We start from the raw sequence: 25,555 nt of genomic DNA on the forward strand, positions 1-25,555 counted from the left end.
TTTCACAATAAACAGGAGCTGCAATAACAGCAGAATAAACTCAAATTGTATTACCCACATTCAGCAATAGAAGGAGCTCTTCACACTGCAGACCGAAGCATGGTAAACACAAAAACATGGAGGACAGGGGGTTCTAATGCCAGGGTTAAGAAACATTAGAAACACTCATCCTGTTTACACTTGGGCACTTCTGTTTTAAGTAACGGAATTACATCTGGATGAAGCCAAACCACATAAAAATGCAAGTGTGAATGCACCCAAGACACCAGTGAAGCATTTGATAACTGAAACTCCTCCCAGTACAACCAAACACAAGTGGAGGAAAAGCCATGGTAGACTTTTAATTGGAGTCCACATAAAATGATTTTTGTTCCTAGTCATTTTGGAGCATTTCTATTGGTCCAATTACCATTAATTCTTTTTATGAGATAGAAAATGTCTTACTAATATTGTCAAAAAAAAAACAAAAGCTACATTTTTAAACATAGGGTAATTTTAAGCTCATGGTACACATTAGTAAATGTCCAGATGAAAAAAATGAACACATTTGATTTTATATTTATGCATTGTGTTTTGCAATCTCCTAATTTTATATGTAATTTAAAATATTAATTTAATGGCAGAATGAACTAAGTAGAAACCCCCAGTTTTCAGTGAGAAAACAGTATTTTTATTTGTGCAAAAATGTCAAAATATGTGCACAATATTGGTTAAAAATGCAGGAATTGCAAGCCTGTACACTTAATATTTCATGTGCTTTTTTATTATAAAAGTGGTCTTTTTGTGTTTCAGAGATATTAGAATGTCTTAAAAAGCCTTATATTTATATTTTATTTTATTTCAGGCCAGTGATCAATATTAAGAGTCTTCTGGTGACTTTAATGTATCCTCTGCTTCGCATCAAAGTTGCATAAGTCTTGCATGTGGTAGCAGTGAACTCTGTGGTTTTTGTCGAACATCACCCGAGAGGGGCTGCAGGTTTCATTTTCCGGCAGTCTGCTGAATGCCTGAAAGGGCATAGGTTGGCTCCATTACTAGAACAACATTGTTCAGAACTGCTGTTTTACATTAAGATACAATTAACCAAGACAGCCTTGACACATATTAACATTTAAATAAACATGTTTTATTCAAGCTTTGATGAGTAATCACATGCAGTCAGGGCAAAAGCAGCACAAAAAATGTAGAGAAAACAGGAAAAAAAAACAAAAAAAAACTTAAGCACTTTTTTTCATCATTTTCTTTATCCAGGTTCTGAACTTGGAAACCTGAGTGTAGATGTTGGGTACATTTGGATAATTGCAATTATTAGCCAAATTGAAGGAGACAATGCCCACTGCTTCACCTTTGCACACCAAAGGTCCTCCAGAGTCACCCTGAAAATATAACAAAATAAAAACATTAAGCATTTTCCTGTTAATTGTTCAGTGATTTCAACTACAGCTTTTATAACAATAGATTATGAACAAATCTTTACCTGACATGCTCCACTTTCAGTGCCATATCCACCTGCACACAGCACATTGTCGGGGAGTGTAATATTCGTAACTTTCCACTCATTCTGACAGTCATTAAAAGGTATAACCTTTATATCAGTCACCAGGAGGTCGTTCACTGTGTTCTGGGTCAAAGTCTTTCCCCATCCTGCCACCTGGCACTTTGTTTGTGGCTTGATTTTGTCCTTGCTTGACATTTTGATGATCTTCATACCTTTACTGAGTTTTACTTTGTTGGAAAGCTGAAATTGTTGAAAAGTCTTATTAGTCACATCATCTATACTAAATGTCCTCATTTACACCTGATCACTTTATGCATCTTGAGTATCAGGATTATATCTGAATAAGAACAAGCCACAAAAATGCAAACAATTGTAAACACACAAGATGCATTTATAATCGATGCAGACAAATCATATTGCTTAAACCACTTAAGGAGGTGGTCTGAGGCAAATTTGAGCCAAATTTTATAGCAGTGTAAACCAAGCATTCATTAACCAAATTATTTTCCAATAAAACCAAAACAACAGTAATAATTGCCCCACAACAAGACGATTTGCATAATTCATTCTGCACATCAATTAGATTTTAGTTTGTCTGACTGGAGCTTAATTTGTCTACCAAGTAAATATATTTGGCTAGAAGCTATCCACATATAAGTCACATAAAGTGAATAGGTTTAAACATGCGCCAAGTCTATAAAATCTGTATTCTAATGCTGACACATTCTCACTCTAGCAATTTAGAAGTATCCAGACTATACCTTCAGCAACATGATGTCATCCCCAGTCTTTGGATGTTTGTATGATGTGGGTCTGAACTTACTGGCCACTGGATATCTTTCCCCATTATTTCCACTGATGGTTTGAGTGCCAAGAACCACTGTCATCTTACCCCTTTGCATTTCAGAAGAGGAGTTTATTTTAATAACAGCCAGAAACAATTAGAAAAAATAAAAGAACTTGAACATATTTTCCATAAACAAAAAGCATCAGTGCCCTACCCGTCATAACAGTGGGCAGCAGTGAGTACGAAGCTGGGGTCTATGAGAAATCCTCCACATTTGTGCTTTCCATTAACCTGCACCGAAGCCATGAACTTCAGGGTGTTCTTCTTGGCTTTCTTACCATTAATGATTTTCTCTCCAAAAGTGGCTGGAAGAAGAAATGACCAGTCAAATAATTTTCTCCTAGCAAATGTTCAGAATTTCTCATTCTTTGATTAATAAAAAAACACTTACCATCATACACCAGTGTGCTCAAAGCTGCAGCAAGCAGCACTCTGTGAAAGGCATTCATCCTGAAAAGACACCACTCGAAGACCACTGCAGCATCTTATACACTCAGTATAGGACCAACCTCCTTATTGTGGTATTGTCTGTTAGTCAATGTTGTAGCCACTTCCTCACTGGGGCGGCAATACCTTGAAAATACCCTCAAGCCCCCCTACTACTTATGTGTATAACATTTCATATTCAAATATACACTGAATGCAGTTCATAATGTTAGGAAAATGTTGATGTAGTGTTATATTTTAGTTAGTAAAAGACTGGCCCAGCCTATTTTGTATATACTATTTATATAATTTCTAATATGTAAAATTCTATCCTGTCTTTTTCTCTCACCAATTTGGAGGGCACTTACCCCACCCACTCATTAGGACTAATCCTATTAATAGTAATGCCCCCAACATTAGGAGAGAAAAGACTAACACATAAGCCTCCTCTGATACATGTGAAGGCAGCCACGCCTCTTTTCAATCTGCCATCTATGCAGCATCACTGGGTAGTCAGCATACTCGTAAGGAAAGCACAGCTCCCTGGATCAGCTAACAGAACCTTCTGATTGTCATCATAAGGGGAGAAAGCGTCATCTACTCAAACATACAAAGCAATATCAATATCAAACCAAATTGGACCACTTGGGACCACCCATATAAGATTATAATAAAAATGCTGTTTTAGGAAGTATTCGACTTCTGTTATGAGAAATTTTATATTAATAAAATGACAATAATTAATTTCTAACATCATCACTAATCTAAGTGCATATACAGGTATAAATGTGAGTAAAATAAACATTGTTGTTTTATTCTTTAAACTATGAACAACATTTCACCCAAATTCCAAATAAAAATATTGTCATTTAGAGCATTTATTTGCAGAAAATGAGAAATGGCTACAAACAAAAAAGATGCAGAGCTTTCAGACCTCAAATAATGCAAAGAAAACAAGTTTATATTCATAAAGTTTTAAGAGTTCAGAAATCAATATTTGGTGGAATAACCCTGGTTTTATTCACAGTTTTCATGGATCTTGGCATGTTCTCCTCCACCAGTCTTACACACTGATTTTGGATAACTGTATGCCACTCCTGGTGCACAAATTTAAGCAGTTCAGCTTGGTTTGAAGGCTTGTGATCATCCATCTTCCTCTTGATTATATTCCAGAGGTTTTCAATTTGTTAAAATCAAAGAAACATTTTTAAGTGGTCTTTTATTTTTTCCAGTGCTGCATAAGTACATGTAACCACACTGATAAGTACTGATAGAATCATACCCATAAAACTACAGACAACTAAAGGAGGTTCATGCCTTTCTTAACATCTGCCTGCACAACGTGATATTCACTGGTTGCGACGTTGCACGACATACACACTCACACACACACAACTGGTCTGTTATGTACTAGAAGAAGAATTGAGAAAACAGCAGTGCGAGATAATAGCTGCATCTAAAAGGCTGATCTAATGCAGCTAAGGTGCCCTGCCTGCCATCTCACAGACTCTGTACACTCTTTAGACTCCATTTCCCATAATCCACCTGTAGAACTCACAATGCACAATTTCTTGGTCATTGTCTCCTGAATACCAATAACCTACACCTGTTGTCCTGTGTATGTATACTCCTACTCCTTGTCTATTTGTTTGATCTTTTGGATTTGACCTTCATGTGTGGTTTAAAGTTTTGCACGTTTTTTTGTAGCACTCTCCGAATTTTGTTGAGATTACTTTCCATTGTGAGTTGATTCTTAGTTGTTAGTTGACACCTAAGACATGGCATATGTAGTAGCTTCTTGGCCTGACGAGGTCACATTTTATGAGTAATATCATAAATTATTGTATGAAGTGTTTCACAGTGACATTTTCATTGTGAGCTTCATTTGTATTGGTAAATGGTATTGATAAATAATGAGAGTTCAATACATGCTAGGTACAAACTGTGAACCTTAAACAAAGTTGTCTACTTCAGAAATAACAAAACAGGACTGTTATGAGTGAAATAGACACAGCAGTGCTGCTGAAGTTTTTAAACACTGTGTCCACTCGCTGTCCACTATCTTGTAGATGTAAAGTCAAAGACAGAAGCTCATCTGTTGCTGCATAGCTTGTCAATGGCCACTGAAACCTGCCCACATGATGCTGTTGATGGACTATTCTCAGTATAGCTTTGACACTGAGGTGTTTAAAAACTCCAGCAGCACTGCTGTATCTGATCCAATCTAATATCAACATAACACACACTAACACACCACCGTCCTACCAGTGTCACTGCAGTCCGGAGAATGAACCACAACTCAAATAATAGCTGCTCTGTGGTGGTCCAGTGGGGACCCAACCATTAAAGAACAGAGTGAAAGAAGAATAATAAAGTATGCAAAGAAACAGAATGACTACAGTATTTAATTATACAATTAGACACATAAGGAGCTGAGCTGAAAAGATAATTTTGTGGTTTCACAGTTCCTACATATTTTGCAGTGCATGCAACAGTAAATTACCAACCATGTAAAGCCTGGCAGTCTGACAAAGTGTTTGGTTTCTTGTCTAATAACACCTTTAAATGAAACCACAAAGACAATGGCAAAGAAGAACCTGTTAAAGGACCTAAAGTGACACATTTCCCCTGTGAGTAATACTGAGTACTAATAGAGTTTCCAGAGAACACGGGTGGGAGGGTTTTGTTTCCTTTCTGGAGTTGATTCTGATCACAGCAAAAGACCTTTAGACGTAAGACCTGGACACGTCAAGTCTGATTCAAGACCAGGACTGTGTAGGAGTGTGTAGTAGGCAAAGTCAATGCCAAGACTGTATAGCATAAGAAAAGAATAGTCATCTGCTCTTCCCACTTTAACTAGTGTCATTATATACAATCAATTATTTTAGACATAGAAGTATTTGAGGGGGGCTCTCGGCCAATGTGAGAAATGCAGCTGATATTTGGAGAAATTTTAAAGACCCAACTTATATATCCTTCACAGTTAACCACATTTACTGTATATGTGAACAAATTGTGAAATTAAAAATATAAATGAAGAACTCTGTTGTGTTTTGCTAGTGTTCTTGTCACTACTGGTAGCATGTGAAAGTACCTGAAGCCTTTTCAGGTTGGCACATCTATATGTGTTCTTGTACAAAGTATAACCAAATATAATATATAAATATTATTTTATTTCCATTTTCTCGCCAATTTACACAGCCAATTACCCAACCCACTCATTAGGACTCAGTTGTGATGCCCCAACACCATGAGGGTAAAGACTAGCACATGCCTCCTCCGATACATGTGAAGTAAGCCACTGCCTCTTTCCGAGCTGCTGCTGTTGCAGCACTGCCGAGTAGCCAAAGGACTCGGAGAAAAGCGCAGCAACTCATGCGCTTTTACAGCGCAGCTAAAATTGTCTCTCTCAGGGCTCCTGTAGCTGATGGCAAGCTACATGAACAGGATTTGAACCAGCGATCTCCTGATTATAGTGGCAACGCTTAGCCCGCTCAGAGCCCCCATTTACATATTGTTATGTAAAATCTGTCACTTAAACATTTCAGTTTTATACAGACCAACATTCAACACTATACACATCTGTCACAGTTGCATTTTTTATGTGAGTCAGTGAACTTAGTGGCCATTATTATAGATTGTAGTATAGAACTATACATACAGTATCAATACATACTGTTGTATTTATAAATGCTATAATACTATGCATATAATAGCAAGTACTTATGAATACAGCTGATGCAAAGCCAGAATACTCCTCCCCTTCCTGTAAAAGACTGCCAAGTCAGAGACCCCTAAATGTGGCATGTAGAAAAAGGTTAGGGTGGAAGAGAGTGGTTTGAAGAAAAGACCACACGTTTTCATATCCTGCTTATGTAGAAAGCGCTTGTCATGCATTTTCAAAAAAAGCCAATCACGCTGTGCTAAATTCAGTCATGTTTGCCCAGTTCACATGGTTAAATTTTGTGTGCATAGTCATGTCTTTGTCAGACACATAGGTTAATTACACAACAAAAATGTAACACTGCAAAGTAAATGAGTTGGGTGTAAAAATAATTAAAATCAAATGCATTGTTTAATCCATTTTTTCAGTATATTAAAGACAAATATTTGTTAGATGTAACTTTATTTCTACTCATTTACAAAAATAGGTCATTTGAAAAGGGGTGACCAAACCTTTGCACATTATATGTATATATGACATACAGTATATCTTATGCAAATGCCTGTTACCAGAGCACAGAGACTAAAACAGATCTTTAGACAGTTGCTTGGGAAATGAGTTTTTATTTTAGAACAAGAGTGAAGAATTAGATAATTGATTCAGCTTGGTAATTTGAATCAGATGACAGTTCCTAAAACAGCTGGGGACATGCCTCGGGCCTGATGTGCTGTTCTGTGAAAACTGTGAAAACCCACAAGTGTTGCACTTTGCAGCACTACATGACCTTTAGACTTGTCAGATTGTTATTCTCCTTACACTACACAGCTTGTTGTCTTGTAAAAGTGGTTTGCACACTACCTGACTGATCAGCAACACATGGTAACAAATGACAAGATCATTCACGAGAAAGAATCAAAGTCTGTTTGCTTGGGGTCCACAACTTTGCTCCAAATGTTTCCCACTGTTTCTTATAGTAAAACATATGCAATAATACAGCACAATTAAGAAACTCATCTTTTGCCTCTTGACATGTCTAACCAATGCATTTGTGTGTGGGAAGATGCCAATAGGATGATGCCCATGTGCACAGGACACTCTTGGTGACCTTACTCAGTCAAACAGTGACACTGAGGTGTTTAAAAACTCCAGCAGCACTGCTGTGTGACCTGCATCTCATGTGTAATTAGTAGAGTTGTGCTTCCTTCAGTGATTCGTCGGAGCCTGTGTTATAAAACCACTTCAGATGATACAGAATGCAGCAGCAAAATGGGCACATGTCACTTCACTGCACATTGAGCTCCATTGGCTACCAGTTGCTGCACGTATCAAATTCAAAGCTCTTACAATCGCCTACAAGGTGATGACAGAACAGCTCCTTCCTACCTGCACTCACTCCTGAAAGCTTACGCTACCTCCCGGCCGCTGCTCTCCTCCAATGAACGTCGCCTCGCTTTACCAAACAATCATTCACACAAATCAATCCAGACTGTTCTCATACAGAGTTCCCCAATGGTGGAACAAACTACCTTCTACTACCAGATCAGGAGAATCTCTCACGACACAGAGCTCTGCAAAGACCACTTACTTTCCTAACACCTATATAAAACTACTTCTAACCTCATTTCCTTCTTCCCCTCCTTTCCTCCTCTATCCCATTATTTCTATTTGACCTTCTTTATGCCCTATCTGTTTTGTACCTTTAACTTCTATTCCTCATGTACATCATTATTGTAAGTCACTTTAGACAAAAGCATCTGCCAAATGTAATGCAGAACAGAAATCATGTGTTGTGAACCTGGGATTAGGGTCTATGGTTTTTCATTGATAATTTAGAGAGTTATGTTTTATGTTATTAAAGACAAGGTACCTGTTCATTAGGGTCTGCTGAAGATGTTAGGTTATGATTAGCTACAAACACTGTAGAGCAAACCTCTACTAAGCAGGCTTTCAAAAAAAGTGGCTACCTTTGACTGTTTGTAACAACAAAACCAGTTTAAATTTAAGACTTGAATCCATGATTCATTTAAAAAGGACCTTTATTGTCACTACAATAAACATTTCTACAGATAAGTTAATGTAACCAGACCGTTATAGTTTCATTATTATTGGTGAGAAAATGGTTAACTTCACCCTAATGCTGAGTCACTGTTATCAAAGATGCACTCTTCTGTAGTGCTGAGTAAAATGTTCTCACCACACACAGCAGAGACACACAGACTGACGGTAAAGGCTTGTGGTTGCACATTCACACAAACTAGACCCCCGACCTAAAAAAAAAAGAAAAACCAGCGACCCTGAGTCGCAGAGACGGCCGACCACATGTTTCCACTGAGATGTTTCACAGATGCTGAATAAAATAAAGGGTGTGACCTTGTTTGTAGTGACACTTATGATTGCTTTTCCCGGACCCCAATACCCTTTAATAAAAAAAGGCAAATGTTGGAACATATGATATGTTTGTTAGACAGGTTCTCATTCTATAATTTCTAAAATAGCTTCTATCTATCTACCTATCTAGTACAAAGTTTGGACACACCTTACATTCAGTGGTTTTACATTATTTAAAATGTTTCTACATTGTACATTAATGCTAAAGTTATCCAAACCTTGAATAAAACAATATATAATTAATTAGTAAACAGAAAAGTGTTAAACAAACCAAATTATGTTTTATATTTCAAATTCTTCAAGGTATTCAAAGGGAATAGCCCTATTTGGGTAATGTTCTAATCCATTATGTGACAAGAACTATTTAAAAATGATTAAAAAATATTATCATTTAGAGCATTTTTTTGCAGAAAATGAGAAATGGCTGAAATAACAAAAACAAGATGTAGATATTTCAGACCTTAAATAATGCAAAGAAAACATATTTATATATTTTTAAGAGTTCAGAAATCAATATTTGGTGGAATAACCCTGTTCTTTAATCACAGTTTTCATGCATCTTGGCATGTTCTCCTCCACCAGTCTTACACAATTTGGTAAAATAAAAAAACTCTTTTTTTAAGTGGTCTCTTATTTTTTCCAGAGCTGTATATATATATTCCTGAATTGAATATTTTATGGTAAGTTTAGCTCTTGTGAATAAGAGGAAATTTAGCAGCATTTGGGGCAGCTGTTTGGGTATGATGTCATTAAAGTAAATTATTGGGTCATTCTTTTTAGGGAGGCAATACAACTTCTCTGTCATGTGTCCCATGTTGTAGTCATGACCCCTGTCTTGGCCTCCTTGCTGGAAAGCACAGTGAGAGTTAAAGCAATTGCATTATTAGATCATATTTATAGTTTTTTTAGTGTAATTGTATTATTTTGAGTTTAGGCTAGTCATGGTAGCGGCGGCACTGACTAAGCATAGAGCTCACAGTCAGCAGCATGATGACATGATGAAACCAACACATACAAGCTATTCATTTCTCTAAACTGAAACCAGTCTGGAGTGTGGTTTAGTCTATCGACCATTTTCATACACAAGCTGTTTCAGTGAGAGACAGATAAAAGAAATGCTGTGATTTTGTTTTACAGTTATGATTGAGTGCATTTTTGATATTTACAAACATGATCAGTGTGCTTCAGAATGTTGGTTTTGTTTGTAATATTTAAAGAGGCCATTTTAATACAAAAGTAATAACTCAATAGTAATAACTATGTAAAAACAGGATATCACAATAGTAATAACATTATAATAACAGTTGTCATAGACACAATAATAGCAAAATTGTAACAAACCCAGTTATAGCACAATTGTAATAATATTGTAATAACACACTAGTCATAACATCGTCATAATACCCATAAATACATAGGATGTTTTTTTGAGAGATGAATAAAATTCAGTGATTCATTTTTGCAGTTAGAATAAGTGCAATGTTGATGTTTACGTACATCGACATCAACAAATGCATGCACTATCATGTGAACAAAATAGGATGTCTTGTTAAAACATTTTAAAAATGTAAACATATTGACCCATATCAATCTTTATTTGAACTAAGATGACTAAAACATGGTTAGAGAGGATTTTAGAGGTGATCTCATTTAAAACTCAAAAATATAGCTTGGTTTGTGAATGGATCACCATGGTAAGATCCAAATAGCTCTCTGAGGCCTTCAGAAAGAAGGGTGTAGATGCAGATGAGTCTGTAAAAAGGACCTAAAACCATTTTTAATGACGTAACAGCATTTACCACAAAAAAGACTGCCCAACTGTTAGAGCACTTTCTAATAGTAATATACCAATCCAGTCCTCATGGATAGTCTGAGGCCCATGTAAAGCCTACATCTAAAGATTAAACCTAAGTTAGATGATTGCATTGTAGATTGGTTCAAGAATAAGTTTTATTGTGTCAATATAATAAAATCATGTTCATAATCCAGCCTTTCTGCTGTCTTGCTTCTATCCTGTTTCGAGTTCTCTATCATATAATACACTAATAATTATTTACTATATCAGAGGGTGTTTGAAGAAATTGTAAGACCAAAAACTGAAGCAGAGCTGAAAGAATTCTGCATGGAGGAGTGGAAAAATCCTTTTCCAAGTAAATGTTAGAGACATGTTAGATACTAATAGATATCTAATTTAGAGGATTATAGGGGCTGAAGTCTAGCCATTATGGCCCTGTGTTTTTATTTAAAATGTCGCTAAGTCAGTATAGTCCCTGCAGTATTTGAGTTATTTTTGTTTTTCAGCCACAATCACACCCACACCCACACACCCACACACACACACACACTGTCTAGATTAAAAAATAAAACTCTCAAACAAATGTATGAACATGTAGCATGTTTATTGGTTATTAACCAGGTGTTCACTTCATGCTTCCTACAATACCATTAATCCAGGGCAGAAATTTGGAGATCTTGGTGTAGACGTTGGGCAACATCTTGGGTGAATTGCAGCTTTTGCTATCTGTGAATGAAACAATGCCGACTGCAGTACCCTTACACACTAAAGGCCCTCCGGAGTCACCCTGTAACACGAAGCATGTTCGGTTAGTGCTGATGACAGAAACAATACACAAAAAGTTTAATGTGTCCATTAAAATTATAATTTAATACCTGACAAAATCCTTGTTCTGCACACACCATCCTCGATGTTGAGTAATCAGTTCGCCAGTATTTTTGACAAAGCTTGTTGTCCATGACTCTGACATCTACCTCCATAAGTCGTTTACTCACAGATCCATTGGTTTCTTGTCTCCCCCAACCTGCAACACTGCAGGCCTGCTTGGCCTTGATGTCCTTGTCTTTTGTTGGTATGGGAATCCAGCTAATCCGCTGGCTCTTCTTGGCTGTTTTATTTAGCTGTGGTAAAATGATCTTGGTTAATAATAAAAATAACATTAATAATAATAATAATATGAAGAAGAAGAAGAAACATTATTTATAGCACTTTTCATTCAACAGTAACAGTGAAACTAGATTTATTGTAAACTGGTCATTCACACATGCCACTAACTATGCATACATTTGCCGTTATGCTTAGCTGTGGGAATCGTTTGACACGTGTGGGTCTGATGGTTTACCTGCAGCAGCATGATGTCATTTAAGAGACGTTCTGAGTCATACATTGGGTGGATGTGATAGAACTTCACTGCCACGCGGCCCAAAGCAGAGTTGCTCTTTTGCAGCTCATGAGCGCCCAGCACAACAGTCAGCTTTTCCCCTATATTAGAACTAAAAGAAATAAAGTTAAATAAAAATAAAAAGTAATTCTTTCTTTAAAAAAATTGTCATTGCACAAATTACACTTAATATACCTATTAATATCACTTGAATTTCATGAACGTAAAAGAAAGTACTGTCCATATGATATACATGCAACATACTTTATCTACCAGCAAGGGTTCTCTAGATTCTCTCAATGTTTTTTGGGCCCATTAGAATCATAGTGTGTGTTTATATGCACTTAATAATAAGATAAACCTCAATTATATTTATTATAATTATGTTATTTTTATGACTCAGTGATCGTCTAATGATGATTAAATTGTATTGTATAGTCGATATAATACACCAGCGTTTGTATCACTTGTCATATTAAAGCTACATAAAAATTTATAAAAACTGTAATGGAACATAGTAAAACATATTCACATTTAGTTCGTTTTAGTTGACTTATTGAATATTTCAAATATACAAAAACTGAATGTAATAGTAAATGATTTAGAATATTAATGTAATTATCTATGTTTTAAATATAAGGATTTATGTAAATGAGCCAAAACATTAAGGCTAACTTAGACTGATAATCATTTGCCTCCAAAACAACTGACTCTACTGAATCAACGAAGGCTCATTTTGGTATTAAAAACTCGAAAGTGTCAGATTCCAAACTTTTTTTAATTTTTTATTTGTACATTTCAAAACACACATAAAATATACAGTGCTGTGAAAAAGTATTTACGCCTATTATAAACAGGCTGTTCATGCTTGAAAACCCTCCAATGTAGCTGAAATAAAAATCCTCTATAGAGATGTTAAAGGCTCATTACCAGTTATCACAAACACTTGATTGCAGTAGTTGCCGCTCAGGGAGGCACGACAACATTTAAAGTTTTATGGAGCAAATACTTTTTCTTATAGGGTCTGGTTGGTTTGCCCTAATAAATGAAATTATCATTTTAAAACTGCATATTAGATTTAAAAAGGTACTTTTGGCAAAAACAAAAGAAATATGTAGGGGGCAAATACTTTTTAATCACACTGCACTATATATATATATATATATATATATATATATATATATATATATATATATATATATATATATATATATATATATTGTTTTATATGCGTAGGTCATAGGGTAACTCTATGTGAAACTCTTACTAAACACTTACTAATTCCAGCAGTGTGCAGCCGTCATGACGAAGTGCTCTGAGACAAGGAAGCCACCGCAGGTGTGCTTTCCATTTCTTTGAACAGAAACCATGTAGGGCCTTGAATGTGGTTTAGCCTCTGTGCCATTTATTATACCCACATCTACAGATGCTGTTTATAGAGAGAAAATAATGGAATAAATGTAGTTAAGGTTTTTTTTTGTTTGTTTTTTTGTATCAGTAAATCATGCTACCTGCTACATACTTCATTAATCAGCAAGGGTTCTGTAGACTCTAGAATCTCTAGATGTTTGTTTGGAATAAAAACTTAATTGGAACTGAAAGCTTAATGAACTAGGGGTTAAATAGATTAGTTGACCAGGACCTTCACTATTTGCAGCAGTAGGGAGCTCACAACTAGTCGTGAAAAGAAAAATATAGTAGAAAGCATGCAGGCAGATGGTAAAGAAAGCAGCTTTTCTGCAAGTCATTTTACGAATCAAACCCCGGTTACTATAAAAATACTTCTGAAATGCATAATCCTCTAAAAATGAAGCATTAAGTACCAACCACTTTGTGGTGCACAAGGAAGATTGTTCAACTAAATATTATAACAGTACTGTAGTTTTTGTACTATAATTAAATATTTTCTTTAAGAAATTGTAAAGTAAGGTCACATGAAACTGTATTACTTTACAAATTATTTATTATATATAAAACATTTTCTAAAGTCTAAATGTTTAGCTGTAATTAAAAATAGAATGTTTGATTTAATACTGTTGCCAATCAGCCTTAAACTTTAAAAAACCTAAAAAACGCAACCTCCTGATTCTCTTTTGCTTAGTCATGATTTTATTCCAATTAACTTTGCATCATGTCCATTGGTTAATTTATTGTGATATGACAGTGTAAAGTGAAAGAAATCTGTTTTTGTTCTAATGGTGTATAATAATATAAAGAAGCTGTACAAAAACAATAGATATGAAAGTTTTTGTTTAGACCGTGATTAATCAAACACCAGTTTTGAATTGGTACTGAGTCATATAGAACCGAGATTAAATAAAATCAAATGAAGATAGATCTTACCAGATCGGGTAGGGGATGGCACCAGAGTAGCCAGCAGAAGTAAAGAGATGAGAGTCATGATGCAGCCAGTATGAGGTCTATTATTATGAGAAGGCAATTATATATAGTTGGGGGGGGGAAAGATATGCTCACCACAGCCCCCCATCCACCACCACGTCATTCTTGACTTCACAGAAACACTTAAGGTGTCATTTTACTTTTTTAGAAATACAATAGGTCACTTTGAGTTATATACCCCCCTAAAATATCCAGCCAGACCCAGCCCGAGCCCATGCACGTTCTGCCCAAGCCCAACCCAGCCCGCCCTATAGATTGTCATTTTGAGCCCGAGCCCGAATTAACCCTAGAACGCTAACGCCGGGTGATTTTTACCCACACAATATTTTCCATGTGATTTTGATTGTGTTGCTGCTGTCTGAGTTGCACAGGACTTTGGGTAGCTTCAGGGCTCATTGATATCATTAATGTTATGGTTGATTCCCTCCTCGCATGTTTTTTTCAAGAAGCATGCGTTCGGGTGATTTTCAGCCAACGTTAGTGATAGAGAGTAAGATATTTTATGGGTGTAATTTACCTGATGTTAGTGTTTGTGTGTTTAAATCAGGCACTCACATGTCCCAGGAATAGGTGGACCAATGCCCCAGTTCCCAGCAGCATTATTTTTTTATTTTATTTGAGGACATTACTTGTTAAGTATTACCTGATTTTCCAATATATTTTTCTGCTTTTTATAAAGTCATTCATGGTACATTTTTTATTTTATGTGATGTTGTATGTAGTAAAATTAAAGAAGGGTTCCAAAACTTGTTATACAGTGTATATCCGATGGCGGTGTTACTGATTTTAACGTTAGTGTTCTAGGGTTGAACCGGAATTTATTTGAGTAAGTAGCGTGTTAAAACTGAGCTTTTAAAAACATTTTCAGAATGTTTGAATGAGAAAAATCTGTTCAGGATGATGTTAATTAGCATTGCAACACTGAAGAAAACCTGTTATTTAAGAAAACATATTCATGAACAATGCGAACAATGATCCACAAGCCTAAACATCAGTAAATTAGTCTACAAGAATGATGTCTGAATTCATTTCCTCTAATCTAATATAATTTAACATGGTTAATTTAAAATGCTTTCTAAACAAACAAACTTTTTTAAATTGAGCTTATAGCCTAAGTGCAAAAACAGTAATAAGGTTATGCACTGCACTGCAAAGAACTGCAAGTCAAATGTGTAATATGGAGAAGTGGAATTTTGTGCAACTTTTTTTAAAACACAGTTTGATTTGTTACTTTGCTATACTGTGATTATTACACTATAGCTTTATATAAAATAAAAATATTATTAAAAAACAGACGCCTATGTCACAGATTATTTTCTTGAGACCGACCCGACCCGGCTCAAGGAAAGTGGTGGTAAATCTCCGCCTGAGTTAAAAAAAAATGTAAAAAAAAAAATAATAATAACAATAAATTAAAACTACTATCTAAAATATTTGGTTATTTATAGTTAAAAAGGTTATTTTGTAACCCTAATACTATATCTAACATATATTTTACTTGCAGTATAATTAATACACCATATTGACTCATATATCTTACCTATTAATTCCTGGAATCATTTATCACCATAATAGCTGTGTCTCCTCACCACCACTAAATAACACTATTATGTTTATAATATCAAGTATTGTCTTTGGCTAGTCAATAAAGGATATATTATAGTCAACTAGCTGCATTTGAGATTTTTTTATTTTTTATTATTAGGCTTAAACACACAGCCACAACACCAAAAATACAAAAAATTGAAATTTCTAACACATTTAAGAGCATACATGTTTATCAGAGACAGATCTTCACTCTATACTTCCTAAAATGATCTTAATCCAGGGCAGGAATTTGGAGATCTTGGTGTAGACGTTAGGCTTTTCTGGAAAGTTGCAGCTTATCGTATCTGTAAATGAAATGATTCCGACTGCAGTACCCTTACACACCAAAGGCCCTCCAGAGTCACCCTGTAACATGATGCACATATGATCAGAGTTACATTTATACATTATAGCATATGCAGCCGTTAACTATGTATGCTGGGTGTCCTGTCAATACATTGTTAGTATTCTCTTTATCTTTATTCTCTAATGCCCTGTTTAGAACATATAAAGCATACTTGAATGCAATACATTGCACTGAAAACCTGGAAAATATTGTTTTAATACCTGACAAAATCCTCCGTGACCTCCTGCGCACACCATCCTCGATGTCGAATAGATTTTCCAGTATTTCTGACAAACTTTTTTGTCAATAATGCTGACGTCTACCTCCATAAGATGATCACTGATGGCTCCTTTTGTTTGTTGTTTCCCCCAACCTGCGACACTGCAGATCTGCTTGGGTTTAACCTCCTTGTCTTTTGCTGGTATGGGAATCCAGTTGATTTCTTTACTCTTTTTGACTGCTTTATTTAGCTGTGGTGAAATTAGTCACAGTGTCACATATTGAGTTAACTTTAAAAACATAGTTAACTACAAAAACAATAGTAAAAGAGTTGCAGCTAAGGGGAAATTGTTTAAACATAAGAAATTAAGTAAAATGACATTTATATAAACATTTCATTACATAAAAAAACAATTCTGAATAAATTGAGTACGTTGAGTACAGTAAGATACAGATCAGTATACGGTTTTACAGTTCTAAAGTGGTACAGCTGTCTAACTGCCTGTTTGTCTATTGAAAGGTCAGTAAAGCACAGGACAGAAGTAATGCCCTGTAATCATTTTAAGTTGGCCTAAGATATAGATATGTTTGTTTTTTTTACCATGCAGTCAAACGACGGTTTCCTCTTTCCTTTTTTTCACTTTTAATAATCTAGTGATTGTCTTATTAGCCAGTAAGAATATTAAAAAAGCAAAAACAACTCAGTGGGCCCAGTTTTCCAAAGGCATTTTAGCATTAAGAACATTTTAACATTCCTTTTTGGAATCCACTCCTGCTCCTTAGCTAAAAATGTTCAGACTGAAAAGCATTGGCACTTGTGTGTCCAGTGGTTTACCTGTAGCAGCATGATGTCATTTGTATAAGTTTCTGAGTCATATGAAGGATGGATGTGAAAAAACTTCACAGCCACGGACAACAAAGACCTGGTGTTCAGCAAATCATCAGCGCGCAACACGACCATCAGTTTTTCCCCCCTGTTAGAAAGGCGTATTGTTACATGCTTTCACTGTTGATTTTAAGTTTCTCAAAGCATATTGTCGCTGTCATACAAATACCAAAGGAGAAGGAGATTTTTTATTGGTCCATTCATCCTTCAATTCTGAAACAATGTAAAGAACAAATGTCAGATCGCCTATTTTTTATTATATCAAAAAGTGAGAATTGGTGGAGATATGAGGTTTTGTACATGCAAAACAAAGTATTAGAACTGAACAGAGTTGTCACCCTAAAAGAGAGCGCAATAATGCACTTTTAAACAGTACTTTTCCCACATGCTTAGTGCAACTATATTCTCACCAGAGAGAATTTACAGCTCTGGATGAAAAATAAGAGACCACATAAAAATAATGAGTTTCTTTGATTTTACCATATTGAAAACCTCTGGAATATAATCAAGAGGAAGATGCATGATCACAAGCTGAACTGCTTGAATTTCTGTATTTGTAATGTGTGACAGCATTCTGTATCATTACTACATCTCTGCTGTTTGTAATAAAAAACAGACTGTGTGAAAATCGAGTATAAATTCATAGAGTTGTGATTATTAAAGGTGCAAATAAATGCACTGGGTGCCGGCTGCTACACCAGGAGGCAGGCAATGCAGAGTCTATGTATAAATGTCTGTCATTATCGTGATGGTGGCGTTCGGAGCTAGTGGCATGGGATGTAAACAGTGGAGCTACTTTGAGCCTGGATAATGGTGTAAAAAGAGATTAATATAGGGGCAAAATATGCCCCGAAATGGCCGTTGTACACAGTGCTGGGCACAAAGCACAAAATGACTGTATCTCAGGAAGTTTTAGGAGAGCAGAGGTGGGCTATTTAACAAAGGTAAGTACTTGTTTTATCATGTTTTACTACACCCAAAGTCAATTTTACACCGGACTTCTCCTTTAATGCAATATTTAATTTTTATGGAGTGCAAAAGCTTGACTTTTTATTGTAACACAAAGCCACAGCATAACAACATGTAAAAAACATATTAATTAATCATTTTTTTGCATATGTCATTTTGAGAGTAGGTCCTCCATGAAATAGTTTTCACAGAAGTCACATCATTTATCATTCTGAAAGTAAAGGTGAGACTGTTCTGAAAAAGTTAGCTTTTGTTTTGTGCGTTTTTTAAATTTTAGAATCATTGTGCAGTTTCTTTTAAAAACTTACTGATTCCAGCAGTGTGCAGCTGTCATGACGAAGTGCTCTGACACGAGGAAGCCACCGCAGATGTGCTGTTTTTTGCTTTGAACAGAAACCATGTAGGGTCTGGAGTGTGGTTTAGCCTTCGTGCCGTTTATTATACCCACATCTACAGACACTGGTTTAGGAGATAAAGAGATTAAACACATACTGTGGTTTCCAGAGATGGTATGGTCACTTTGAAAAGGTTATCTGATTACTGATTACTCCTTTAAAAAGTTACTTTATTAGTTACATTCAGCAGCTGCAGACACCACCTCCCGCCTTAACATAAAAATTATAACCAGTTTTGCCAATACTCCCTTTATTGGAAAATGCATTTTTAACAGCAACAATGTATCTCTTGACATTTAAAGTTGAACTATTTCCTGAAAAAAATAAGTTTTATAAAAATAAAAGACCATTTCTCTTGAATTAACTTAACATAAATACTTGTTTTTATAAAAAATATAAAATAAAGACACTGTAAATCTGAACATTGAACATGTTGTTCTCTTCAGGGCAGCAAGGAGTGGTTTTACAAAACAAAACCGTGTATATGGTCTAGGCTAACATCATGTGTACTTTTGTTACTTTGGCCTAGTTTTATTTTGTAATCACATCTTAAGAGTAAAACAGTGGAGTGGTGTGAGTAAACCAATGGTTGTTCGTCCTCATTAACAGAAGCTTTTTAACCCAATTTTTTTATATATTTCCTAAACTAAACAGCTTTAAAAAATGTATTAAAAAATGTCTTTACATAAAAAGTACATATTTTTTATTTATTTGCATAAGGGGCATGACCTTCAAACCCTCACTAACCATCAGTGTGTAGTCTTTCCCAGTGGGGCTACCCTCTCTTGAGTATGCAATTATATTTTATTTAATGGTGAGCTGCCTGGCTGCAGTGTTGTAGCCCATGAGAAACAGTTACCATTTTTCCTACTGCAAAGCGTGACTCCCAATGGATTTGTTTTCCCATTAAATAAGAAAATCAGCTGGCAGAAGGGAAGCAGGGAGATTTTAGAGGACGGAATTCCTACCGCCAAATCATGTTCCTCATTCCTTTTTTAATTATTGACTAAGTATCCAAAAGTCATGGTCGACATCATTACACACGGATGGTGAGTTAAGGATGGGGATACGACTATTGTGCAAATACACTGCCTGACAAAATAAAAAAAGTTGCCACAAAAAATGGTCTCACACTCTAATATATTGTTAGACCACCTTTAGCTTTAATGGCAGCACACATTCACTGTGGCATTGTTTCAATAAGCTTCTGCAATGTCACAAAATTTAGTTTAATTCAGTGTTGCATTAATTTTCCACCAAGTTCTTGGAGCAGCATTGATGATGGTAGAGTCTGACCACTGCTCAAAGTCTTCTCCAGCACATCCCAAAGATTCTCAATGAGGCTAAGGTCTGGACTCTGTGGTGAACTCTCTCTCAATCCATGTGTGAAAATGATGATCTCATGCTTCCTGAATCACTCTTTCACAATTCCAGCCCCATGAATTCCGACACTGTCATCTTGGAATATTCCCGTGTCATCAGGGAGGAAAAAATCCATTGATGGAATAACCTGGTCTATATTCAGTAAATTCAGGTAGTCAGCTGACCTCATTCTTTCAGCACATTTTACTGAACACACTGATCATTTGTTTAGTTTAATCCAGGTGACGACTTTTCTTTAGGCCAGACAGTGTAAATGAGACCAGGAACCAATGAGGAAGCTGTATTTTTTGTGTGATGTAGTAACACATGTTAAGTAAAACTAACTTAAAAGCCTTTTGTTAATGTGCATTAGTCATTAAATGTAGGTATTATTCTTACAAAAATGCCATTACATTTTAAAATAAATGCTATGAGCTGTTTTTTTACCAAACATCAGTTTCAGTTCGTGCAAATGACTCACCATGTTAAAACCAAGATTAGATCAGATAAAGATAAATCTTACCAGATCGAGCAGAGGATGGCAGCAGGGCAGCCAGCAGAAGCAAAGAGAAGAGAGTCATTTTGCAGCCAGGCAAGTGTGAATTCTGTTTACAAATGATTATATGTAGCAGGGCGAGTAGAAATGCTCACCACAAACACCTTTTGTTGCTGCACAGGCAGGTTTTCACTTCTCTACTGCATAAACAGAACCCACAGTTCTGTACTTCAGTGCTCAGGAACATTCAAAAATCTTTTATCTTTTAGAACTGTACTTTATACTATGAGTGTATGAACAGAAACGCTTTAAAATAAATCCTGTCTATATTTACTTACATTAGTTTCTTCTACAATTTTAAGTTACGGTACATTTTAAGGTAATGAGTGAGAGCATTGGGTTGCCTTGGGTTTGGCCTTATTTACTTTCATTTTTCTAGAGATGTTATCTTCCATTGAATTACTGGTTAAAAGAAAATTGTGAGAAAGTTAAGTAAATCTTAAGTCACAAATAGAACCTTAAGTGTCAGCAGATCTGATACTGGTTTCATTTAAACAAATCAAACTAGTACTTAGTAGAAGCACTTTTTGCTGGAACAGCTCCTGGTCTGTTGGTGTAAGAATCTACCAGAGATTCTTGCCTTAGATTCTTAAAAGTAGAATGATCTGGGATGACTTTAGAATTTTTTTATATTTTTAGTTTTTTACTTTTTAACCAATCATGTGGTTCTTCATCCTTGGGCTTTTTGGATGGATCACTGTACCTCTAAAGGTGCAGGTTTAGTTCTTTAGCACAGTAAAGTATATTGTATGAATAATCTCCCTGGATAACGGATTATTAATAATATAATTAATGTTTTTTTTCCAGCTTATATTAACCATTTCTTTCAATTTTAGATTTTGTGTGCATAACTTCATATCATTTATTAATATACAGTACCAGTTAAAAGTTTGGACACAGCTTTTCATTCAATGTTTTTTTTTAAGGTGGCTCCTATCTGGGGTGCTGTTCAGTGTGGGTTTTAAGGCTGGTAACTCTGATAAAAGCCAGTTTTATCATAATGTTATTAATGGTCTTTGCAACTGCACTTGATACTTATATGAAATTCACTTTATACCAACTCTACCTCTTCACAACACAACTGATGCTCTCAAACACATTAAGTGGACAAGAAACATCACAGCTAGTAACTGAAAGCCTGAACTCCAGGTGACTCTACCTTATAAAGCTGACTGAGAAAATCCAACCAAGATGTGCAAAGCTGTCATCTAGAGAAGAGGTGATACCTTGAAGAATCTAAAATATAAAATATAAATGTTCTGGTTTGTTTAATACTTTTTCTGTTTGAAAATTCTGTTCGAATTGAAGATGTGTCCAAACTCTCTCTGGGTGGGTAGATGACGCTCTCTCCCCACATCACTCCAAAGGGTGATGTCGATCAGCACAAGACGTCTGTGAGCTGATGTATCGGAACTGAGTCGCTGCGCTTTCCTCCGAGTGCGCTGTGATGCTACTCAGCAATGCTGCATCAGCAGCAGTTCGAAAAGGGGCGGAGTCTGACTTCACTTGTATCGGAGGAGACATGTGCTAGTCTTCACCCTCCAAGTGTTGCAGCATCATTAGTGATAGGAGAATGCTAAAGAGTGGGTTGGGTAATTGGCTGTGTAAATTGGTAGAAAATAGGATAAACATTTGAAATAAAATTATAAATAAAGACACATCAAGTTTCTCCACATATTCTCTATTGGGGAGAGGTCAGGATTGTGGTTTTGCATTGTTGTTTTTTTTTTTTTGTTTGTTTGTTTTTGTTTTTTTTGCATTTTCCATACTGTCCCAATTTTTCTGACTTAACTTGGGGTTGTTTAACAGTTGTCCAAATTGTAAAAAAGAAATAACTATTTTTTTCAAATGTTTGCTATATGCTATATGGTTAATCATTGGAAAGGTTAAATTGTTATTATCTTAAAGCAACTTCATTCCAGTCTCAGTCATTCACATCTGTACACCCTTCAGAGCGAGGGGTTCCCCACAAGTGGTGTTCTGCCTCTGACGTTCTCTGACCTTTTCTTGGCAGTGCCTGGGTGATATGATGGATCCTCCATCTCTAAACTCTTTAGAAAGTCTATTTCATTGTGCAGTACCACATTTCCACCCACCAGTGGGTCGAGGCACATGCCTTGAAAACCACTGGCCTAGATTACTCCTCACCATATCCTTGTTCAGGTAAATGTAAAAGCTTTTTAAAACTATGGCAGTTTTTTTTTTTATCCTGGTGTGGGGGACAGGACTCCATTAGTTGATCTGTTTCAGTTTACTAAAGACTTGGATTAGTAGTGTTAGAAAAGCAGAAAACATAACAACCTGCAGGGTAGAGGTACTCTACACTACAGCAGCTATGGTGGGGTATAGAAGTTTTGGAATGAAGCTAAGGGTGATTTTACACCTGAAAAGAGAAGAAGAGTCTGGGTCAAGATTTGTAATCATGTTTGCATTTGGTTCATTTAATTTTGGTTTCATACTGCAGTTTTGCAAGCAACCTAAAGATCTTTGCTACATCCTGTCATCACCTATGTGGGCTACGTCTACCTATATTTAACAATGATTTAAATAATTTCAATTGAATTGAATTGAATTCTGCTCTCTGCCGAGATTTGATTTCTATTCACATTCATGTGTGTCAAACAGCAGAATAAGCATAGGAGTTATAGGAGTACTTTTGGATTGCTTATATTTCCATTAAAAAATAAATGGTAATGTTCAGTCGCAGTAGATATAGGAGTCACAGCCATAAACATTTGCACATATTGTACTGTGTGACAAACATGCATGTGAAGTACAACACTGGTTCTTTTTCTTCTTCTGTTGTTGAATGGGTGACGATAGCCTTTAATTTTGGTCTGAAATAACCCTATTGCCTTCAGCTGGTGTGTCAGCTATTCTTAGACAGTAGCAGTTTAATTAAAGAATAACTAAATAAATCAATTCAAAATTCTATTTTATATACACTCTTTTCTGTTTCTGTGTTTTTATGCACACACCCACACACACACACACACACGCATTAATTTTCTGCTGATCGGGACAAATGGTTCTCATGGTTCTGGCGTTGTCAGACCACTGACCCAAAAAGATAAAAAACAAAAGCAACCCTGCTCTGCAAAAGACCACCACATTTCCACTGAGATGTCGCAGATGCTTCACCAAGATAAAGGGTTTGATCTCGAGTTGCTTTGTTACGTAGATAACAGCAAGCAAAAACAATTACTGAAGCTTTTAGAGCAGTGACCACAAACCCCATCCATTGATGTTGGAGTCACACAAAGCTAGTTACTGCATCTGTTCAAACTGAACTTCTTTACTGGATAAACTAAAAAAAGTACATTTTTGGCAAACCAATAATTCTAATTTAAATTAAAATCAGGTGCAGCACATCAGCTGCAGATAACTCATTAGAACATTGTTAGAGAAGAGGCTGGAGGAGCCTTTCTTATCTAAACCTCAGATATTATTTTGGTTTGCTTGATATTTAGTTTTGATTGTTGATGAAGGGAGCAAATCACTGTGGCTTAACCCAAAAAACCCTCAGATGCCTTTAGAAAGAAGACTGTAGCTGCAGATTAAGATTCTGGGTCTGAGTCTGGGAAGGGATTTAAAAAGATCTCAGAACAAAAGCGGACAGCAAGATGCCTAAAGAAGACTCCAACAATGCCAAAATGTCATAATTTTTGTGCAGTATAACAAAAAGATAGATTTTCATGGATGTAGTGCAAGGAGGAAACCATTGCTGTCAAAAAAAGAATAAAATCAGGACGAGACAACAATGTACTAAACTAAGTTTTTTATAATAGCTATACTATCATATACTATCTGTATCAGATAGTACTTATGGAAAATAGAATACTCCCTTCCCAAAACATTTACACAACTTTAAACATTACACAGCTGAAAGAATTCTGCATGGAGGAGTGAAAATTTCCATTCAGTCAATCAAAGAGATGAGTAAATATTTACATCTAATTCCATATTGAGTTTTGTTTTTATATTAGAATGGGTTAGAGTATTAGGAAAGGATGCCCAAATATTGTCTTCAGAAGAAAATTGTAGCCTATTTCTATATTAATTGCATTTGACAAATCTGTTTTAATTTATTTAGTTATATATTTTTTCCATTTATCATTTTTTGTTTTAGCAACACTTTACAAAAAGGGTAGATTAAATAACTAATAAGAGTACTCACAACAAAATGACTGAACTAAACTGACGTTAGTTAAGACATCATTAATCAATACAAAATTGACATTATTATGTTGACAAGTCGCTTCTAATAAAGAGCCATGATATAACTCCCTTTATTGAGTGTAGCTATCTATAACCAAAACTAATAAGCTGTACAGTGATAAGAATAAGAACATTGTGTCACTCTTTATTTTAGTGTATTGTTCAAGTGTTTTGGATTCAGATTTTTGGATTAGGAAGTGTTACTTTAATCAGTAAGCATTGACAACAACGCCACCTAATGGCCACAGAGTAGCACATCAGTTGGGTCAAATTTTCTGCATTTTTTTAAACAGTTTAAAGCAAAATACATTATGTATGAAGGATAGAGTTAAATTTAATGAATTAATTAAAATAGTTTTATTTCTTTGAGCTCATGCAGAGTCACGTTCTTCAGCCCTGATTTCAGAGTACCCCAGGCCCACCATATCTACAGCTCTGGAAAAAATTAAGAGACCACTTTAGTTTCTGAATCAGTTTCTTTGGTTTTGCTATTTATAGGTATATGTTTGAGTAAAATGAACATTGTTGTTTTATTCTATAAACTACAGACAACAATTATCCCAAATTCCAAATAAAAATATTGTCATGTAGAGCATTTAATTGCAGAAAATTTGAAAT

The 25,555-nt window shown here is 35.6% G+C and overlaps 3 protein-coding genes across 3 annotated transcripts; all 3 read right to left on the reverse strand.

Annotated features, from left to right (window-relative positions):
- Positions 1 to 1,104: 1,104 nt before the first annotated feature.
- Positions 1,105 to 2,823, reverse strand: LOC103030378 (kallikrein-7). Its single transcript, XM_007234021.3, has 5 exons — positions 2,737 to 2,823; positions 2,500 to 2,650; positions 2,260 to 2,392; positions 1,478 to 1,738; positions 1,105 to 1,376 (listed from the first exon to the last, which is right to left on the reverse strand). The coding sequence occupies exons 1-5, from the start codon at positions 2,792 to 2,794 to the stop codon at positions 1,218 to 1,220; spliced, it is 762 nt and encodes a 253-aa protein (XP_007234083.3). The 5' UTR covers positions 2,795 to 2,823; the 3' UTR covers positions 1,105 to 1,217.
- Positions 2,824 to 11,213: 8,390 nt separating this feature from the next.
- LOC103032487 (cathepsin G-like) lies at positions 11,214 to 14,400 on the reverse strand. Its single transcript, XM_049465885.1, has 4 exons — positions 14,343 to 14,400; positions 13,278 to 13,419; positions 11,961 to 12,111; positions 11,214 to 11,405 (listed from the first exon to the last, which is right to left on the reverse strand). The coding sequence occupies exons 1-4, from the start codon at positions 14,398 to 14,400 to the stop codon at positions 11,244 to 11,246; spliced, it is 513 nt and encodes a 170-aa protein (XP_049321842.1). The 3' UTR covers positions 11,214 to 11,243.
- A 1,681-nt stretch (positions 14,401 to 16,081) lies between these two features.
- On the reverse strand, positions 16,082 to 20,773 carry LOC111192526 (granzyme-like protein 1). The gene is made up of 5 exons (XM_022669803.2): positions 20,687 to 20,773; positions 18,715 to 18,865; positions 17,387 to 17,525; positions 16,554 to 16,802; positions 16,082 to 16,352 (listed from the first exon to the last, which is right to left on the reverse strand). Exons 1-5 carry the CDS (start codon positions 20,742 to 20,744, stop codon positions 16,194 to 16,196), a joined length of 756 nt encoding a protein of 251 aa, XP_022525524.2. The 5' UTR covers positions 20,745 to 20,773; the 3' UTR covers positions 16,082 to 16,193.
- Positions 20,774 to 25,555: the final 4,782 nt, after the last annotated feature.

Source organism: Astyanax mexicanus, chromosome 16, assembly GCF_023375975.1.
Source record: "Astyanax mexicanus isolate ESR-SI-001 chromosome 16, AstMex3_surface, whole genome shotgun sequence".
NCBI classification, from domain to species: Eukaryota; Metazoa; Chordata; class Actinopteri; order Characiformes; family Acestrorhamphidae; genus Astyanax; species Astyanax mexicanus.